At 34.4% G+C, this 19,587-nt stretch overlaps 2 protein-coding genes across 8 annotated transcripts in view; one reads left to right on the top strand and one right to left on the bottom strand.

Annotated features, from left to right (window-relative positions):
- The first annotated feature begins 54 nt into the window (after nucleotides 1-54).
- On the top strand, nucleotides 55-3,251 carry LOC125675702 (WASH complex subunit 3-like). Its single transcript, XM_048913488.2, has 6 exons — nucleotides 55-207; nucleotides 570-734; nucleotides 1,365-1,496; nucleotides 2,038-2,145; nucleotides 2,367-2,431; nucleotides 2,830-3,251. The coding sequence occupies exons 1-6, from the start codon at nucleotides 157-159 to the stop codon at nucleotides 2,921-2,923; spliced, it is 615 nt and encodes a 204-aa protein (XP_048769445.2). The 5' UTR covers nucleotides 55-156; the 3' UTR covers nucleotides 2,924-3,251.
- A 4,525-nt stretch (nucleotides 3,252-7,776) lies between these two features.
- Nucleotides 7,777-19,587, bottom strand: part of LOC125675100 (BTB/POZ domain-containing protein 10-like) — a 21,522-nt gene continuing 9,711 nt past the window's right edge. For 3 of the 7 annotated variants that reach the window (XM_048912594.2, XM_048912595.2, XM_048912593.2), the window contains exons 3-11: nucleotides 16,866-17,225; nucleotides 16,188-16,253; nucleotides 15,992-16,094; nucleotides 15,595-15,715; nucleotides 15,243-15,340; nucleotides 14,843-14,945; nucleotides 13,309-13,419; nucleotides 11,793-11,846; nucleotides 7,777-11,473 (exon numbers count right to left, since the gene is read on the bottom strand). In XM_048912594.2, the coding sequence (XP_048768551.1) occupies nucleotides 11,217-11,473; nucleotides 11,793-11,846; nucleotides 13,309-13,419; nucleotides 14,843-14,945; nucleotides 15,243-15,340; nucleotides 15,595-15,715; nucleotides 15,992-16,094; nucleotides 16,188-16,253; nucleotides 16,866-17,225 (1,273 nt within the window). In that variant the 3' untranslated portion in view covers nucleotides 7,777-11,216. Of the gene's footprint in view, nucleotides 11,474-11,792; nucleotides 11,847-13,308; nucleotides 13,420-14,842; nucleotides 14,946-15,242; nucleotides 15,341-15,594; nucleotides 15,716-15,991; nucleotides 16,095-16,187; nucleotides 16,254-16,865; nucleotides 17,226-17,870; nucleotides 17,905-19,587 lie in introns of all 7 variants that reach the window. The other 4 variants (XM_056160480.1, XM_056160481.1, XM_048912597.2 and 1 more) reach the window with 3 other exon arrangements.

The following is a 19,587-nucleotide window of genomic DNA, read 5'->3' as shown; positions in this document are numbered from 1 at the left end:
TATTAGATTTTCTTTGATTTTATCTATTTTGAAGTGTTGTTTAACAAATACGAAATACTTATGTGAAAGCTGTTCAGAAATGAGGTAAAAGTGAAAGTAGAAATTTGAAATGTCTTGAATCAATGAATGTCTCGTGACTGATAATCATTAGATGTTATGGACGCTGACGGGCTTCCTTTGGTGGGGTCCGGGGTGGACTATACTAAGGTAATTTTTCTGTATATTTCTATCAGTATTTTCCTTGTCAAATCGTACGGTGAACTCCGAAATATGTGAAGTGGGCGTCTCCCTAAGACTAAGTGTTCCTTTCCCGTCATTTGTACAATGATATTTATGCTATTTGTGCTCTGGTAGCTAATGCACCGACTCCTATACTAAAACAGGGTCCTCGGACATTATATTTTGTTAATTATTAAATGTGCAAAGTGTGGGTAAACCTCTTGTCAATGTAATGTACATGCATAATTAGAGGGGTTTAACAATTAATTATCTAAAAGATGATCTTGCATATTCAGATTCAACTTGGTTGTGCTTTTTCGACAGATTTTAATTTAGATTTCTTTTTAAAGGTTGAGGCTATTCAGCAGAAGAGAACCATTGCCTTTATTAATCATTTTATCACTCACACGGCAAGCTTCCTTAACCGATTCTCATGTGTTTGTGAAGAGAAATTAGAACATCTGTCCAACAGAATACAAAATCTGGAAATTACTTTAAGCCTACTGGAGACAAAGGTAATAGGGAGATATGAGTTATTGGATAGATATTTATTACTATCGTACATAATACATGTATTACACAAAGTGCCGATTTCAACTTAATTAGTAGAATTATCATCCGGGGTCACAAAAGAATATGGGGCGGGTGGGAGAATTCTATTTTTTAATTATTATTTCCTGAGAAAAAAAATCATGACAAAATGTATCACATAAAGTGTTAATCAAGTTATTAATCATTCCAAAAATCTTGGTAGATGATATAAAACCAACATTCTGGGACTTTAATCATTCACTCATGTCATTGGGAAGCAAGTTTGTTTGAAATTGTAATTTTTACGAAAATAAAAAAAAATCTGGGTGCCAGGGTGGGCCCTTATTTGAGGGGCGGGCAGGGATGATAATCTATCAATTAATTTTAATTTGCCTTAGCATACATGTAATAATGTACATAATCATGAATATAATTTGTATATATACATTCTGTGAAATATAGACTTTTTTAAATGTAATATAAAGTGAGCTTCGGAATATTTTTGTAATTAGTTTGATGATGATCAGTAATAAAATCTGCATTTAGGAGGTTCATGATAATGAATATAAGAGTAATATATAGTTAACTACTTTATTTTTTTCTCATTGATTTAGCTGTCTTCCATTCCTGGGCTTGACAGTGTGACTGCGCCAACAGTTGCCTCAGAAACTCCAGCCTCCACCTCAGCACCAGGTGCCCCACCAGCCCCAGCTGCACCACTTGCCCAGGGGGCTCCACCTCCACCCGTAAGTGGGGACAATCAGAATCAGGGGATGTCTATTATTGCTTACTTGTACATTTAATTTATCTCCTAACAATGAAGAAGTGTGTGAAATATTGAATATTATGGAGAGAGGGGATGGGGTTCAGAGGCCTTTTTATTTTTATTGCTCTTATTTTAGTGAGCTAGAACTAGTCTACGTTTCATTTTATGTTTTTTTTGACTGTCAGTTTTGTGAAACAAATTATAATTAAAATACCAGTATAGTACATTATCATAATGTAATTTAAATTCAGGCCTGTGACTGAATTCCTCAGAAATCAGAGGGAAAACTTATCAAAAAGAGAGGAAAACGCCTCACCCTACCTGGAAAATTATCATTTTCTGTCACTTTAGATCAAACCCGGAGTGTTTCGGTTTTTTTGAAAATTGAGCCAATCAGAGGATTTCCTCTTTAAGGAGGAAAAATCACACCCCATAATTATGATGTATTAATTTTTATATTATAACCTTACAATATCATTCTCAATCTGGACATTCTACATTTTTTCTTTCTCTATTTTTAGCCGACCCAGGATGATGGTCCTCCTCCCCCACCTCCAGAGGAAGAAACACCCTCCAATCCTGTTTCCAAAGACCCCAGATATGCCAAATTCTTCAAAATGTTACAAGTGGTAAGATTGGTATCCGTGTTGAACAATATCAAGTTTCATGAGTCAGGAATATTTTTGATGGTTTGGTCTTATAGACGAAATCTCTGAAATTTAATACATATATGTTTGCAAGTTTGATGTCGCACATGTTTTTCTTAATTATGATGTACCTTAAACATTGTTTTATATAAAGATGATATAAACACATTATTAGATTAATGTCTTTCCATTTCAAACACCAGGGTGTACCAGCACCAGCAGTGAAAAACAAAATGAAAGCTGAGGGACTAGACGATTCTTTGCTGGAGTAAGTTTCCTGTCTTTAGATTTCCTATGATTAATTATTTGGGCATACATCAATTCCATAATTTTTTAGAGAAATGTCAATTATAGGGCAGATAAAATAAAAAAAAAAATTATATTAAAAAATATAAATGTAGCAAATTATTCCCTATTATATCTTTCAGCTTACCAATATAAAGTTAATTACATGTATATCAAAATCTATTTTGATTTTTTTCTTCTTCTAAACTGTAGGTAGTATTTAGTTTTTGATCAGATTTCTTTTTGAAAAGTTGTACAGTATATGATGAATTTTTACCTTTAGCTTCTTTCTTTGAGCTGTGTTGACCACTGTAGATTGGATGCAATATAGACAACAGCTAAGGTTGTATGAGTATTTATACTGTTCCTGTGTTGTTTTAGCACTCCTGATGCCCCAGCCCCTCCAGAACAAAAGAAAGCAGACAGTGACAGTGATGAGTTTGGGGACAGTGATGATGACAGCATGAGTGATTAAGGCAGATAATTATACCACTTATCTAGGGATGACAGACCAATTATTATCTCAAACTTCAAAAGGGACAGGGTAAAAAGACTCATGTCCCTTTGATCATGTCACTTTTGAGTAATACTGAACAGATTGAATGAATACCATCAGTTGAATTAGTAACAAATTAGACTTTATTTTGAGATGGCATTTTATATAATTATTCTGCAGGTTGGTTTTGGAAATTACATGCCATGTGGTTTTCATTATTTGTAAAAGTGAAAGTTTGTTTTACATGCATATATACAGTACTTGTTATGTGTGTTGTTGATAAAGAATCTTCTATTTGTTTTATAAATTATTCTGTTTTGATTCGATCTCACAAACTCAAAAATTTTATGTACATGAATCTGATCCTGAAGGCACTGACTCTGCAGTGGTTGTGTATTAATTCCAAAAGGGTGGCAATTAACATATTGAAAGATCAGAAAATCATTGTCTGCTCTGTGTCTATGGAGTGCCAAATTAACATAAACTCAATTATTTGAAGATATCATCAATTCAGTTATTGCTCTCTTTAATTGAATTAATGTGCACATTAAATCAATTATTACTCTCAAATGAATTAATGTGTGCTTCAATTCAATTATTGCTCTCATCAACTGAATTAATGTGTGCATCAATTGAATTAATGAGAGCAATACTTGATTTAATGCACGCATTGATTCAATTATTGCTCTCTTCAATTCAATTGATGAGAGCATCAGTTTTGTAGAAATATTGCTCGCAATAATTAATTTAGAGCTTGGTATAAATAATTTGATGATCTCTTTAATTCAGTTGAAGATATCTTCAATTTCTTACAATGCTTTTGTATGAGGAATTAATGTGTGCATCAACTCTTTTAAAGAGAGCAACAATTCAATTAAAGAGATCATTAATTCAATTGTGGATATGTTGAATTGAAGATATCTTTAATTATATAGTTGCTCTCTCTAAAAGAATTATTGCTCTCTTCAGATGAATTAAAGATATCATTAATAATAAATAATAATAATATCATATTTATATAGCACCCTTTTCATACACTATGTATGCTCAAAGGTGCTTTACAATGCATATATACCTTACAAGAGAATGTTATACACATAATACATAGAAAATAAATAAAACATTAAAAGCTGTACCTATCCTCATTGTGCATATAAAACATGAAAACACAAGATACCATAAATATGCTAGATAAGAATAAACATCAGTTTCAGGGCGTATTAAAATAATAATAATAATGAAATACACACACTCACACACAGCATATAATGTCTCGGGGTATAATACATTAAAACATACAATTCCTTTTTTTTTTTTTTTTTTAATTCAATTGAAGAGAGCACTAATTGAATTAATGCGCACATTAAATCAATTGTTGCTCTCATCAAATGAATTAATGCACGCATCAATTCAATTATTGCTCTCATCAATTGATTTAGTGCGCACATTATATCAGTCATTGCTCTCTTCAATTGAATTGTAGCGCGCATCAATTCAATTGTTGATATCATTAATTCATTTGAAGAGATCATTAATTCAATTAAAGCACACATCAATTCAGCTGAAGAATTAACGATGTCATCAATTCAATTAATGTGCGCAATAATTCAGAATTGAAAATATCATTGTAAAACCCTTTATGCCTAGCATCACTAAAAGTTGACTAAATCTATCATCTGTTATGGGAATTTCACTGACGTAGAAATGGATTTGATGGTTTTAAAAAAGAAACAACAAGCCCATTTTGCCACATTTCTCACCTAGGGAGGATATGAAGAAGATTGTCAAAAACACCACCAGATCTTCTCAATTTCACTATTATTTTCATTAGAAAGATATTTGAAAAAAAATTGAATCCATTTACCTAAGAATTCTTTGTGCAAAGTTTGGTTGAAATTGGCTCAGTGGTTTTGGAGAACATCATTTTCAAAAAGTGTACCATATTTTTATATATTTTCATTATCTCTCTTTAGAGAGGGACATTCAAGGATACTTCGGGCTTAATTTGGTTAAAATTGGCAAAGCAGTTCTGATGAAGAAATTTTTTAAAACCTTTTCCCTTTATATTTCTGAAGTTGTTCAAACTGATCTGAACTATATGAAAAAGCTCTCTTGTAAATGTTGTCATCTTTTGTGCAGTGGTTCAGTTCACGTGATTTTTTTTTGGGACACCCTCCCAATATGTAGTCTTTCTTGATTATCTCCCCTTTGAAATGGGTGTGGACCTTCATTTAAACAAACTTGAATTCTATAGTATACCCAAGGATACTTTGTTCCAAATTGATTTGAAGTGCATGTTTTTGAAGAATAAGACGAAAATGAGAACAACAACAAGCGGTGGACAAAGGATTGGAAAATAAGCTTCTGAAGGAAAACATACTGTTAACACGAGTACACGCTATCACAACACATCAGAATTATGACTTTAACTTTGACTATTGGGAGATGGCATTGGCTCAACATCATTAACATGGACAATGCAAACATCATAAACATTGGCTGAGTGAGTGTGAGTACTATGCTATCCTAGCATAATTTTCAACACCATAGCAACTAACATGTATCAAGATGATTTCACATCTGCAGGTCATGACATAGAAATAGGACACTCCAAGCAAAAGAAGCAAACTTACTTCAGTAGTACTTCATCTCATAGTTCTTTATAAAATTGGTAGAGCACCTGACTAGAGATGAAGAGGGCCCAGGTTCAAATCCCAGTCTGGTCCATTGCAATTTTTCCATTACTATTACATCATGATGGTATATACTTTCAGGTTTTGGGTATTCAGTAATATACTTCATGCTTAAGAAAGCTAATATGTACAGTTTCATTTCAGCATATGTATTTCAAAACAATTAGAAAAAAGCAGAAAACAGTGGCATATAGTCTGACAGATGATGAGGAAATATATAATCACTTCGATCCTGCTTCACAAGTGGGCCCAAATGCTTATCTAGTTACCCGAGTCACTTGCTGATACAGAGAGAACTCAATAGTTTGGAACACGTAATGATGGCTCTCTATAACCATCAGCTGCCACAATGTATAAATATGTGCCACACCACTGGACAAAAATATACACAACACATCTGTGGATGCATTCATATTATTATAACAGATTGCATGAATTTTATTTCTAATGGAAGACTTAAATTGTAAAGATTTTCATATGTAATCTACTATAGCCCCCTTCTGGCCCCAAATCCCTACAAATCTTTACCTATCTGCAGATATTTTAGTATCAATTTGTCAAATTGTAAAGAGGTTTTCACACACACATACTTTAAACCACTATACTGGCCCTGCCCTGACCCCATGGATATACAGCACATGAGGATGCTTTCAATTTTTCAAATACATGTATTTGAAAAAAAAAATTTGAAACCCCAATTGAGGCCTCATTTTCTACATCTACACTACATTAATTTTTGTATGTGCAATATAAAGTAACCCTCCATGATTTTTTTGAACAGTTTAGCATTTCTGAGGGAGGAAAGGTTTTAAGTATGACAGCCATACATGAGGATTAATTAGCTTTCACATCATTTTGACAAACTGCAGCCCTGTTCTTGACTTGAATTTTTTTATGATATTAGTATGTATAACCGCCAACAAATTTAAAACAGTATGTAGATGCTTTTCTGAATGACTCACTCTATTTTCACCATTTGTTTGATATCCCTTTCTTTTCAATAAATTTAAATCCTCTTTACCAAGAATTCTTAATCATGTCCACTTTGGTTGAACTTTGCTTCATGGTACCTAAGCAAGTTATGAGTTTTAAATCAAGCCAGCCATATTGACTTACTATACATCCCTACATGATGATGCTTGCATACTAATTTGACAAATTGTGCCTTTATGGCTCTCATTGAGATTTCAAAGAAATTTTCATTTACCTCCCTTTGTAAATCTTTGAGTTACCCTATTATGGCCTCGGGTCACATTGAGAGAAAACTGGAATCTACACTATGGAAGGAGAAAGCTTCAGTATTAATTACATTGTACAGTAGTAGTCAGACAGGTGTAATTCACTGGTGGCCGAGTGAGATAGCTCAGTTAGTAAAGCACCTGACTCGAGATTCCTGAGCCTGGATTCGAATCCCAAGTCTAGTCTGTTGCATTTTCTCCTTTCCGATTAAATTAGGTGTTTTATACCAGCCCCTGGAACTGACAGGTGAAAATGCTTACCAGGGGATAAAGATCCTGGGTTGAAATCCTCAAAGTGTGAAAGCATTTAAGAAGGGAGGAATGTAGCGGTCAGCAAGGTTCGATCGCCAGTGACAAGAAAGCTCAGTTGGTAGAGCACCTGACTGCAGATTAAGGGGCCTGGGTTTGAATCCCAGTCTGGTCCGTTGCATTTTCTCCCTTCCTGTTGTTGCCATAAACCAGCCCTTGGAACTGACAGGTGAAAACACCTGACGGGGGATACAAGATCCTGGGTTGATGTCTTCAAAGTGTTATACATTTAAGGAGGAAGGAATGTGGCAGTCGGATGGATTCAATCAATGGTAGCCAGATAGCTCATTTGATAGAGCACCTGACTGGAGATTCATGAGGCCCAGGTTCGGTTCAGTCTGTTACATTATCTCCCTTCCTCTTAATACAAATTGCCGTTTGTGGTTCCCAAGAAGATTTTTAAAGTATAAAATGCCAGAAAAGAATAGTAGTAGATTTTCAAAAATGCTGGAAATAAATGCAGCCCTTCAGTGCAGGTGAGCTAATGAACAGGAACCAATGATATCATACTAAGTCAGTGTCCCATCGCAAAAATCAATGACAGTTTTGTCTCCAAGTTTATTTCTTTGTCCAGAAAACACAACAAAGTCACTGCTTGATTTTATAATTGTAAATTTTTAATTAAAATGTAGGCCAGGAAAAAGACTACATATACATAATAAGAGCAAACTCCAAGGCTGAAACCTTGGTCAACATCCTAAACCCGATTACAATATACAATGCATTACAGGGGATGTCTAAATTCTTATCACATATTTACAGTAAACTAAAAGAAGGTTTTGTTAATGGTGTTCCTACATTCTATAATATCACTGTTTAAATATTACCCCATATTTGAACTATGCTCAACTTCTCGTTGACCAATAAATCAATCAAATTTTTATTAATAAATCAAACAGTCGATCATAAATGCAGTGTTCCATTTCTTCTTTGGGATACAATAAAATTGTGTAGTAAATACAGTACATGTATATTTAAGTGTAATCAAATACATGTATCTCAGTTCATTGAAAGATATATCCTGTATATGTGTATAGTATCTATATTACCAAATAAAATGAACAAAAAGATTCTAATCACTGAATACCACTTGGCAGTATTATCAATCATATCAACACGTTTTCTGTATTTCAGTATTTGTAAAAACATAACACAATTGTTTTCGCTACTACATGTAATATTTTTGTTTACATACTAAAGAAACATGACAAACACACCCCAAAAATGGCTATATACTTCTCATATTTGAGATTATTTCATATGAATCTGTTTTTTATCAGATCTGGCCCCGAAATGAAACTTTGTTTTTCAAATACTCATTACTATTCTGAGGAATAATATGCATCTAATTGAATATAAGATTTTGCCAAAAGATCACCATAAATATACATGATGTTAAAGACACACCATTCCCAGAATAAATGCAATAATTTGTAAAAAAAAACCAACCAAAAAACCCTTCTTTCTCCCTGCAAATAAAGCATGATCAAGAATGCCTTTTGAATATCTTATCATAGATGTAGACTTCCATGGGCAAAAGCGATTCACTTATGCGAAGTACTCATACATGTGCATTAGTCATCAAAGTCAAAGTTAATGAAATTTAGTTCAAATCGTACTTTTCAGAAGGGCTAATATTAAATCATAACTTTTATTTGATATGATGTGTATCGATGATTCTGAAATTGTAAAACTAAAAAAAAAATTAGATTTCCATTTGCTATTGAATGGATAAAATATTGAGAAATTGGTTTTCAGATATGCAGCAGTGAGACAAGTTCACCTGGCGTGTAATATAAAAAATTCTACAGAAAACGACCTAAATCTTAATTATTACAGCTGATCACAATAAAATGTTAACACTCTCTCTGCAAATTCACTGGTGGAATAGTCAAATTTCAAAAATAGCTACATGTCAACAATATTGAACAAAATCAATGAACTTAACAAGATCCTACATGTAGCATTAGCACATGTAATGCTTTCAGGTATAAAAATTCACACATGTAACAATATTTTTCACAAGACCAGCTTTTGAGATACACAAACATTTTCAAATCTACCTGTTTATCAAATATCATGAAATGCCCAGAGAATTTGCTAAATATACACGTGCATACAAATTTACGGTCCTCTTTTGGGTATATGTTCTCTCTCACTTCATCATCTATTCTATACACTTGCCCAATTTTGACCTCTAAACTGTGTAACAATTATTTGACGAAATTTGTTATTCTGTACCCTCTGTATTTATGGTGTGAGTGAATAATTTTAACCTGTATATCTACATTTAGTGTATATTGTACACATTTTCACACACAACAGCAATTCAATACATCTTTGGTATCAACAATATCTTGCTACTTTTGCATGCCAATACTATAAACCAACTTTTTGTCGCATTCGAGGAATTTTCGCAAGAACCTCATCATCATGGATACTTGTTGTAAACCAGTCCTTGTATTTATTTAAGATCATCTCAGTCATGAAAATCATTTGCCACAAACCAGTTTATCATTGGTAAATCTTGAATTAAAGTCAGTTGCAAATAAAATTTGGTTTATGGTAAATCGTTGTCGCTATTCTAGACTTCAGCAATGCAATGGAATTCACAGTACACACTTTTGCACAACTGAAACTTTAACACAAACCAAGGAATGCTAATCATTTGTGCACAACATATACATGTCCCAGTACATTGCATCAGCATACAACATTATCCATATCATACATGTATATTTGGATGAACACAAGCACATTGAATAATACGAAAATATAAAAATATTTTATCACAGTTCACTGGTCAGCTTTTTCAAACCACATTTTCTCCAATAACCTACTTACATAAGTAAAAACTTTGAAAATTATTCCATGGATCCATTTAAAAGGCAGCAATGTTTATTTTCAGAATCCAAATGTCACCAAATCAGGTTATCATTTCCACAAGATTTGTGAAATCATATGCCCGACTATAGTCAAGTTTGTTGGAGGCTATTTGGAAAGTTGACCTTGGCACATTGCCTTCTATGTTTATATTGAAAGTTTGACCAAAAAATTTAAGTCAGAAAAAAAAATTACATAAAAAGCAAAGTATTATAATGCAAATTTCAATGTTATTGGAGAAATATGGAGTAACAGTTGCAGAAATTCAAGTCACAAAGTTTATTCAAATTTAGACAAATGTCCTGGTCATTTAGTCAATAGAAAATAGTCAAAACACAAGTTCAATTTTGCTTAGAAGTAAAAACTTGCCATCTATTTCAATTTCAGGAAGAAAAACTGCCCAAACTGTTTCATATACATAAGGTAAATGAGATATGGATTTCTACTTTGCCCAGGTACAGGAAATGTACATGATACACTGTACACGATACCCTGTACATATACCCATTCATTGACTTCAAACATGGTCTGGCATTCACATTCATTTCAAGTATTACCTGGTAAGCAACAACCAGAAAAACCAAACTTTAGAACTACTAGTCCGTGCTTGCACTCATTTGGTTATACACCGAGACAAAAAAATATCTTGCATTCTCCAAATATCTTTTTTTTTCTTTCAGTTCTTGCTCTAATTTTGAAAATATTTGGAAGAGTCATTAATATTTGAAAATGAAGAATAATACTGCATAACACAATTCTAAGATTAATCAATACCATTTTCAAGAATTATAACTTTCAAATTTCCAAACTTCTGACACTTATTTATAGCATATTATTGTCACATTTCAGATGACATGTAGGGAATACATAATTAATCATACATTTATATTCAGTATTGCCCCTAAAGAACAAACAATTTACTCCAGATGTGATTTTGAAATAAATTACGCATAATCAATTCTGTAAATGAACAAATCACAAAATTGTACATATTGCATCACAGAAAAAATTGCCAGGCAAGCAAAACAAATTACTAAGACCATGCACAGTCACAGTTGTGTGCACTGAGAATTAGCAGTGCCATGCCTGGAAAACAATTTTGATCTGATTGACAAACAGTACCGACCACGCGCCTCCCACCACACAACCTCAGTCAGCATCTCCTTCAGGGGGAAGCTGTACCTGGGGGAAGGGTTCTGATGGGGAGGGCTGGGGAGGAATGACGTGGATGCTCCCATCCTGTTGTTGTTGAACGATGCCCTGGTCAGGAGGGGCTGTGTCACCAACTGAGGATAAGTTGGACAATGACTTGCTCTTCACGCATTGAAAATCTACATGGCGACTTTTGGCTTCCTCTTTCTCCCACGACATGCGGATGAACGGTCTTTGGACATAATTGTATATCACTGTAATGGTAAAGTTTGACAATATAATGTATCCACCTTTATCCTGATCTGTGTTCTAATGTCGGCACTCTATAGAGGACCTGCTGCTGTGCAGTATATACTATTCTAACTGAACATAATGAAATAAATATTGCCTTAATTGAACTTCAATACTACAACACCCCCCCCCCCCCTCTTCTTTTTTATGATTTAAACTCATACAAGATTGCTTTCTTCAAGAATCTCCAAGAAAAAGCAGATACTATGTTCTACATTCTACATTGTCTGCATTTACAAAGTATGTTTTTCCTATTCATTGAATGTTAACAGTGATTCCTACCTTCCGGTCTGCCACCTGGACGCTTTCTGACTTTCTCTTTGTTGGTTGGGTAACCTAAAATACAGAATGCTCTTATGAAAATCCTTGTATAAATTAAGACAAGAGGCCCATGGGCCACACCGCTCACCTGAGTCACCTTGGCCCATATCTGAAGACTTTCCATATATATTTGTATGTAAAACCTTAGTCCCTATTATGGCCCCAACCTACCCCTGGAGGCCATGATTTTTGCAAACTTGAATCTACACAATGTCAGAAAGCTTTCATGTAAATGTCAACTTCTTTGGCCCAATGGTTCTTGAGAAGAAGATTTTTAAAGAATTCCCCTATATTTGTATGTAAACCTTTGATCCCCTATTGTGGCCCCATCCTACCCCCGGGGGCCATGAGTTGAACAAATATGAATCTGCACTAAGTCAGAAAGCTTTTATGTACATATCAGCTTTTCTGGCTCAGTGGTTCTTGAGAAGAAGATTTTAAAAAGATTTTCCCAATATATTTGTATGTAAAATTTAACACCCCCCTCCCTTGTGGCCCCATCCTACCCCCGGGGGCCATGATTTGAACAAACTTGAATCTGCACTATGTCAAAAAGCTTTCATGTAAATCTCAGCTTTTCTGGCTCAGTGGTTCTTGAGAAAAAGATTCTTAAAGATTTTTCCTATATATTTGTATGTAAAACTTTGATCTCCTATTGTGGCCCCATCCTATCCCCGGGGGCCATGATTTTAACAAACCTAAATTTGGACTATGTTAGGAAGCTTTCATGTAAATATCAGCTTTTCTGGCTCAGTGGTTCTTGAGAAAAAGATTTTAAAAGATTTTCCCTATATATTTGTATGTAATATTTGACCCCCCCCCCCCCCCTTGTGGCCCCATCCTACGCCCGGGGGCCATGATTTGAACAAATTTGAATCTACACTATGTCAGGAAGCTTTCATGTAAATATCAGCTCTTCTGGCCCAGTGGTTCTCGAGAAGATTTTTAAATGACCCCAACCTATTTTTGTGATTATCTCCCCTTTGAAAGGGACATAGCCCTTTATTTGAATAATCTTGAAAGCCCTTCACCCAAGGATTCTTTTGGCCAAGTTTGGTTGAAATTGGCTCAGTGGTTCTGGAGAAGAAATCGAAAATGTAAAAAGTTTACAGACAGACGGACAGACGACAAATATAGCTCACTTGAAATTTCAGCTCAGGTGAGCTAAAAAAAAAAAAAGCTCTGATCCACTTGTTATATATCAAAGTTATTCCTTTTCCACAAACAATTCACTGTTCTGTATAGCAGAAACTGTTCCGACACAAACACAGTGGTTTCATCATTACTTGTTGATTACCCGTTTTTAAGTTTTTTTTCTTGGATGAGCAAGATCATGAAAACAAATGACCAATGATGTAAAATTTCCATTCAGAGTGAATGTCCACAAAGTTAAATAACAATGAAATAGAGTATTTATTAGCTTAAACCAGGAAGAAAGATGAAGACAAAAAAAATTTATCAATCAACGCCGTCTCACCTTCTATTCCAAGTCGGATTTTCTTCAGTCCCCTTTCCTTGAGCACCTGCTTGGCGACATCTCTGTTCTCGATGTACTTGAAAAATCTATATAAGTGAGTGCTGTACACAACTGAAAGAGAAATGATTATACAAATATACATGTAAGTCAAAAATATTCCGTAATACAGTGTATAATTTTCTAGTACTGTAAACAAGTTAAACGTCACTTAGGGCTGTTCCAGAAATGATCAAATGGGGGGGTCGGGCGGCAAACGATATTTTTTTGTATGGGTGGTCGTATTTTTTCATATTTTAATTGGTCCGTGGTTGGACTGTTAAAAAAATATTTATTATGGGTGGTGGGTAGTTTCTATTGTTTTAATTTGTGCCATGTGGGTGTTGAGTTTTCAGAATATTTTTATTGTCGCTCTTGTGTTGGTTACAAAACGTCGGAGGGAAAATTGAAAATGAGCTTTCGAAATGCTGCTTTTGAAATCGGAAGTAACATAGAACTATTCGAGTTGTCGCTCTTTGCAGCGCATAACTTTCCATAACGGCACTCTTCAAATTAGAGGCGCGTTTAGTAGGGTCCCTTTGGACGTGATGGCGGCGAACTCTGTTCTGTAGATTATTACAGTTTACAGTGCATCGATTTTGGGAATATTTTGAAACCAATAGGTATTCCGTTTTCTAATAAAAATAGGCAAACCTTAGTTGATTTATACGAGGGTACTGATGTGTTATATTTATCAGTCGGTGTGATGGTGATATAGAGGCCTCCGGGCGCGGGCTCCATTAGAAGACGAACGATTCGTAGAAAAACATATCCATACCCATTTCATGATAATAGCATCGTTTGAACTCCCAATCTTTCCAACATTCCCGCCATAGATGCCTTTCATTGTTGATGTGACATCGTTTCTTCAGAACTACTGTGATACAATGTCGCACAGGCATTACCGCGTCATTGACTAGAATGTTTGTCCCGAAAACCTCGCGAGATTTGTATCGTTTTCATTTTTAAAAATATTTTTGTGGTGGGTCTGGTTAGTTTTTTTTTTTTTTTTAGATGGGTCATTGTAAAATGAGTTTATTAATTTGATGGGTCATGGGGTAATTTTTTATTTTTTTTTATGGGTGCTTGGTATATACAAAAGGTGCCTCCCGACCCCCCCATGTATTTATTTCTGGAATAGCCCTTAATGAATTTCCTGCACACTGTCGTAGGTAAGCAACAATTATATTCTTTATGATTCCCATTTCAAAGCTTTATCTGTCAAAACTTCACATATACAGAGCTGGAAATATTCACATTACATGTACATGCACTTTATTCTTGCTAATATGTAATTTGTAATATTTTCACAAGATCTGCATAATAATGTTTTTACTAGATGTATCAATAACCATAAGCAGCAGAAAACTATTGTTAAATTTTGTGAGGTTTGAATTTTGCAAAAATCATGTGAAAATGCCTCGCATAAACAAATTAAGCCACATTTCTAGAAGTTGAATTTGTAATATTTTCCACTGTGGAATCCTCTTTGACATACTCTGAGAATACTCCTCGCCCAGCGTTTGTGGAGGGTAGTCATCATCCCAATCCAAAATATCCTCATCAGTCAACACCACAATATGGCACTCGCGGTCTCCGTTCTACAGAAATGCAAAAAGGCGAAACATTGAACAAAGCTGCTCAGAGAATGATACACATCTTCTCAAAACTTCTACCCCAGTCAATATTTACGTGTTTTACATTAATTAAAAAGGGTACTTTAATAAAGAATAACACCTAGAAAAATAACACTGGGGAAGGAGGAGGTTCTTTAAATATTAAACATACATTGGATCAAGATCTATCAAGTTCCCCTTAAACAAGTTTACTTAGTGGATAACGAAACTGGCATAAAGAAGGACGAATCCCAAGAACAGTTGCTATGTTACTACATGTACCTGGGCACACTGGACCATTTGGGGAAGCAGTAACTCTTCCAGAAGGGCATCAAACTGCTGTCTAGCACCCTCATTGGAGAGCTCATGGAGAAGACCCCCTAAAAATAAGATTGTTTATAATGAAATGTACACTAAGTCTGAAACTCAACAACAAAAATAATTTGCATCACACACAAAATTCAAGCAGTTAAAATGCCTCGGACCTCTAGTAGAAAATTCCTCAAGATTTAAATTTGTAAAATTCTGTTCATGAATTTCATAACATGATATTCATTGTTTACATTTCATTTAGCTCTTTGAAAATTTTGCAACTGTACAGTGTAAATTGTATAGTCTGGGTGATGGGGCTTACTCAGATTTTGACATTTGACAGTGTTGGCATCGAATGGAATCAGGAGATAGTCACACGCCTCCCTCAGCTCTCTCACCGTCACACTGGGCGGGCAGCGAATCATGCCAGATTTGTAGTACTCCTGTGTCAACATAAACGTGCAAACTTAAACAACAAGTAAAGAACTTGGAACAAATCATTTAGATAAATGAATAGATAGATAAATGTACTCTGCAATATAATACAGTGGCAACAACTGCTGTTCTGTGTGTATTGGTGTACGTATCAAATAAACCTATTGTCGGAATATTGTCTCAGCCTAATAAAACAAATCTCATCAATAAGAAATCCCATTCAGGTGTTTTTAAAAATGCTGTACCAACATTTCAAGAAATTCTAGCATCCCCCCAAGTCTTACCAGAATAGCTCTGAACACACAAGCAGATATCCCATCAGCCACCTCATACTCCCCTCTCTCATTGGGACGTATCAAATTATTTTCCATGGAAGAAGTAAACATTCTATAGAAAAAAAACATCAACAAAATTAATTGAAATGCACATATTAAATGAAGCTATTATAAATGTGTGAGACTTTGATTCAGTGAGACATACATGTAACATTCTTCCTTGGTCTTTTCAAATATCTCTATGTTGTCAAATTTACATGCTGTACACATACTGTAACTAGTATTCCATTAGACAAGGTTAATGAGTTGGAACTTTTGGGGCCATGTCGGCCCCTAACTTTTCCAAAGTTATCGATCCAAATTGAGATCTCTGAATCTATATTATATTACTTGAAAAAAATGAACAAAATATGGAATTTTGATTAGTCATTTTTATTTTGTTCTCTCCTAGCATACAAGTTCTCTCTCTCTTTCTCTCTTCTTCTGTCTTTTGCAATATTTTCAAACATAAGTTTCCTTGCTCTCACTTTCATTCTCAATCTCACATTCTTAGCAACTGTTTTCAGAGGCTTTGAGACCCTATTAATAAACACCACATTTTCTTTTCATGCATGATCTACCTTGTTAAACACGTTAATTTTTTTTCTTCATGAAATCCAACCAAAAGAACTGGGACGTTCCAGAAATTTTTTTGTCCGCCATGAGTGCAACCAGGTTTTCAGTATTTCATTGCCACGAAAATTTTTACTCACATTAATTTAGTGAGTGGCTAACTACAACTCTGGTTAGAACTGTTGGGTAAAACAAATATCAAGATTCCAAAATAAAATGTCCCTTGAATTATGCCTAAACATATACGCATTAAGCGAGGGCCAGTCATTACCTGCCAAGCATTGTGTTTGGATGTGCTCGGAAAAGATCCTGGTCTACAATAAAACGAGTCTCATCTACAACCAAGGTCAGCCTCTCTCCAAGTCTAGGACTGTTGCAACCGACATTGGCCTTGGCAATACCAGCTACAAGGCTGTCCCGCGGGTCAAAGCTACACTTTGGTTTCACGAGACAATCCTGGTCACCCCCACAAAACAGCATGTTGCGTGTGTGGAAACCACACCTACTGTGACTGCTCTCGTTGTCGGACATTACATGGATGTCTCCGTCGTCATTACTGCTGGCAGTTTCTAAGCTATGTGTTCTAGATCTGTTCACTAAGCAAGGCTTAGATTTGGGAGTTCCTAGGCAGCTGAAAAAGAAATAACGTTACATTCAACATTTTTATAGATTTTGTTGAATGAATCTAATACATGTACATAGTATATTCCCATATGGGTAAAATGAAAAGCCCATACAAAGACGATCTTCTCCGTTTTCTAGCAATCTGATACCCGATAATTTACATAATAAATCTGGTGAAAAGTACAAGTCTGTAGCTTCATTTACTGACTTATTCATACTTGTGATAATTTTTCAACAACAAATCTGAACAATGCCTTTGAAATGGTGTGATTTTGAGTGAAAAATCTGTACTCAAGTTTGCAAAATTCGGTACAAAATCTGTACATAATATCAATCATAAATTTAAGGGTTTTAAAAGGTCTATAAAAGTATAATGCTGAGAAATACTTTCACAAATTCATGATTTGATTGTTGCTGAGAACTTTAAATATTTCACAATTTCTAATTTTCTAATCATACATACATTGCATCTGTGAATGGTAAAGATTAATCAAAGACAAAATTGGGGTGATCACACTTGGCGATACATGTACTATCAACTCATAATTAAAGTGATCATAGATTTTTCATTGATTATTCCAACATAACATTTCAATAATAAGATTTTAAAAACATTTTCATAGTCATAAAAGATGTTTTCTTGGAAATTTACCTTTTCATCCTCATAATCACAATGTCTATGCAGCCTACAGTGACAAAATATTTCAAAGACTGCTATCATTTTGTGTACTTTAATTCACTTGAAATAAAATCAAATTCAAAAGATGTCAATTAGCAATGGTTTGGTTTCTTCTTAAAGAAAACACCTGTTTGACCTATTTATGACCACAGTGCAGGGCACTTTTGTCTGAGATCAGCCAAGCATTTCAAAGTCCAGCAGTAGGAAGTGGACAGGTTATGCAATCAAAACAATGGACTTTCATTGGAGTGAATCAAACCTCAGACTGAATTTATAAGACTAGATCTTCAATTTGTCCTGTGTGTGACAGCATGAATGAGGTTGAAAAGGTGTGAAGTTTTGTGTACAGTCTATACTTATCACATGTATAAAGTCTTGTAGTGTGCTACCTTAAAGGGAATGGTTCACGATTTTTGATAAAAATATTTTTCCTTTTCGATGTTAAACATTAAAAATATAACTCATTTAATGTTGACAGCCAAAATTTTGACCTTCTGAACGCAAGAATAAAAGCAATATTTTAGCCTTAAATCTGTGTTATGTAAACAAAGACTAGAGTCTTTTTATGTAATATACAAACAAACAAATGAAATATTGATTTTGTAATATAAAGCATCCTAATTTTGCATAGTCACAAATTTTAACTTTTAAATGACATATTTTGCCTCCAAAATGCCTGAATTGTGAAAGATATGATGAACTTAGATCGATATCCATTTTTTTTGAAAATTTCATAAACAATAACATACCGCAATCTTTGTTTACAAAACAAATAATAAAATCTCTAAAATGAGCTTCTGTGATAATTTATAACCATATTTTTATGTGAAATCTTTTAACCACATTAGACAGTAAATTTTGATCATTAAAAGTGAAAAAGAAAATTTTGGGGAAAATCGTGAATCAGTCCCTTTAAACAGGGTGGGAACACTTCCCCTATTATAGCGAGATATCTCGCTAAAACGCGATTATCCCTCATTAGCGAGAAATACACATTACCATAAACAGGTGTTTTGGCGTCTTTATTGAAAATAATGGCAAATCCCGTGCAACGCTGAATAAGAGCGACACACACTCAACATGATGCGAATTGTTCCTATGAAATTGACAACATAGTCAAGAAATTTCATATGAAAGTTGCTGCGTAAGAGGGAAGCAGTCTGAAATCCAATACACATCGTGAGTGTTTTTGTTTTGATTAATATATTTGCAGAAGTATCAGACATTTTAGCACTTTCTCTTCTTTTCACACGAAACATGAAGAGATGTACTCCACGGGTGTTTTTCTCGCTAGAGAGGGATAATCGCGTTTTAGCGAGAATATCTTGCTATAGGGGAAGTGTTCCCAACCTGTTAAACATAAATGGGTGAGGTTATTAAGGTTAATTCAAAAATTCCATATATATAATATATAAAATGCATCTAATTCAATATCAATATGATACTATTAATAGATACACATCCTTTCAGAGCTGTCAATAGCTACACAGGAAGAAATCGTAATTGCACTACTACTAGACCTGATGGGAACTCTGAATTTACTTTACTTACTTAATAAAAATAATGACTGAATAGAAAGAGATTCTTAAAGAATAATCTCGAGATTTTGTTGGAAACTATTTTATCTGTTTATTTATACCACTAAATTTTTTTTAGACTAAAAAGGGGTGTGTGTGTCTTCTATAATTCC

Source organism: Ostrea edulis, chromosome 3, assembly GCF_947568905.1.
Source record: "Ostrea edulis chromosome 3, xbOstEdul1.1, whole genome shotgun sequence".
In the NCBI taxonomy this organism is placed as follows: Eukaryota; Metazoa; Mollusca; class Bivalvia; order Ostreida; family Ostreidae; genus Ostrea; species Ostrea edulis.
Note: the sequence above shows the minus strand (reverse complement) of the source record. Positions and strands in the feature narration are given on the sequence as shown.

Excerpts from the sequence above, each read along its gene's own strand:
- LOC125675702 (XM_048913488.2), top strand. The coding sequence starts at position 157 with ATGGACGCTGACGGGCTTCCTTTGGTGGGGTCCGGGGTGGACTATACT. Across the intron at positions 2,146-2,366 it reads TCTTCAAAATGTTACAAGTG|GGTGTACCAGCACCAGCAGT; the intron begins GTAAGATTGGTA and ends TTCAAACACCAG. Across the intron at positions 2,432-2,829 it reads CTAGACGATTCTTTGCTGGA|CACTCCTGATGCCCCAGCCC; the intron begins GTAAGTTTCCTG and ends GTGTTGTTTTAG.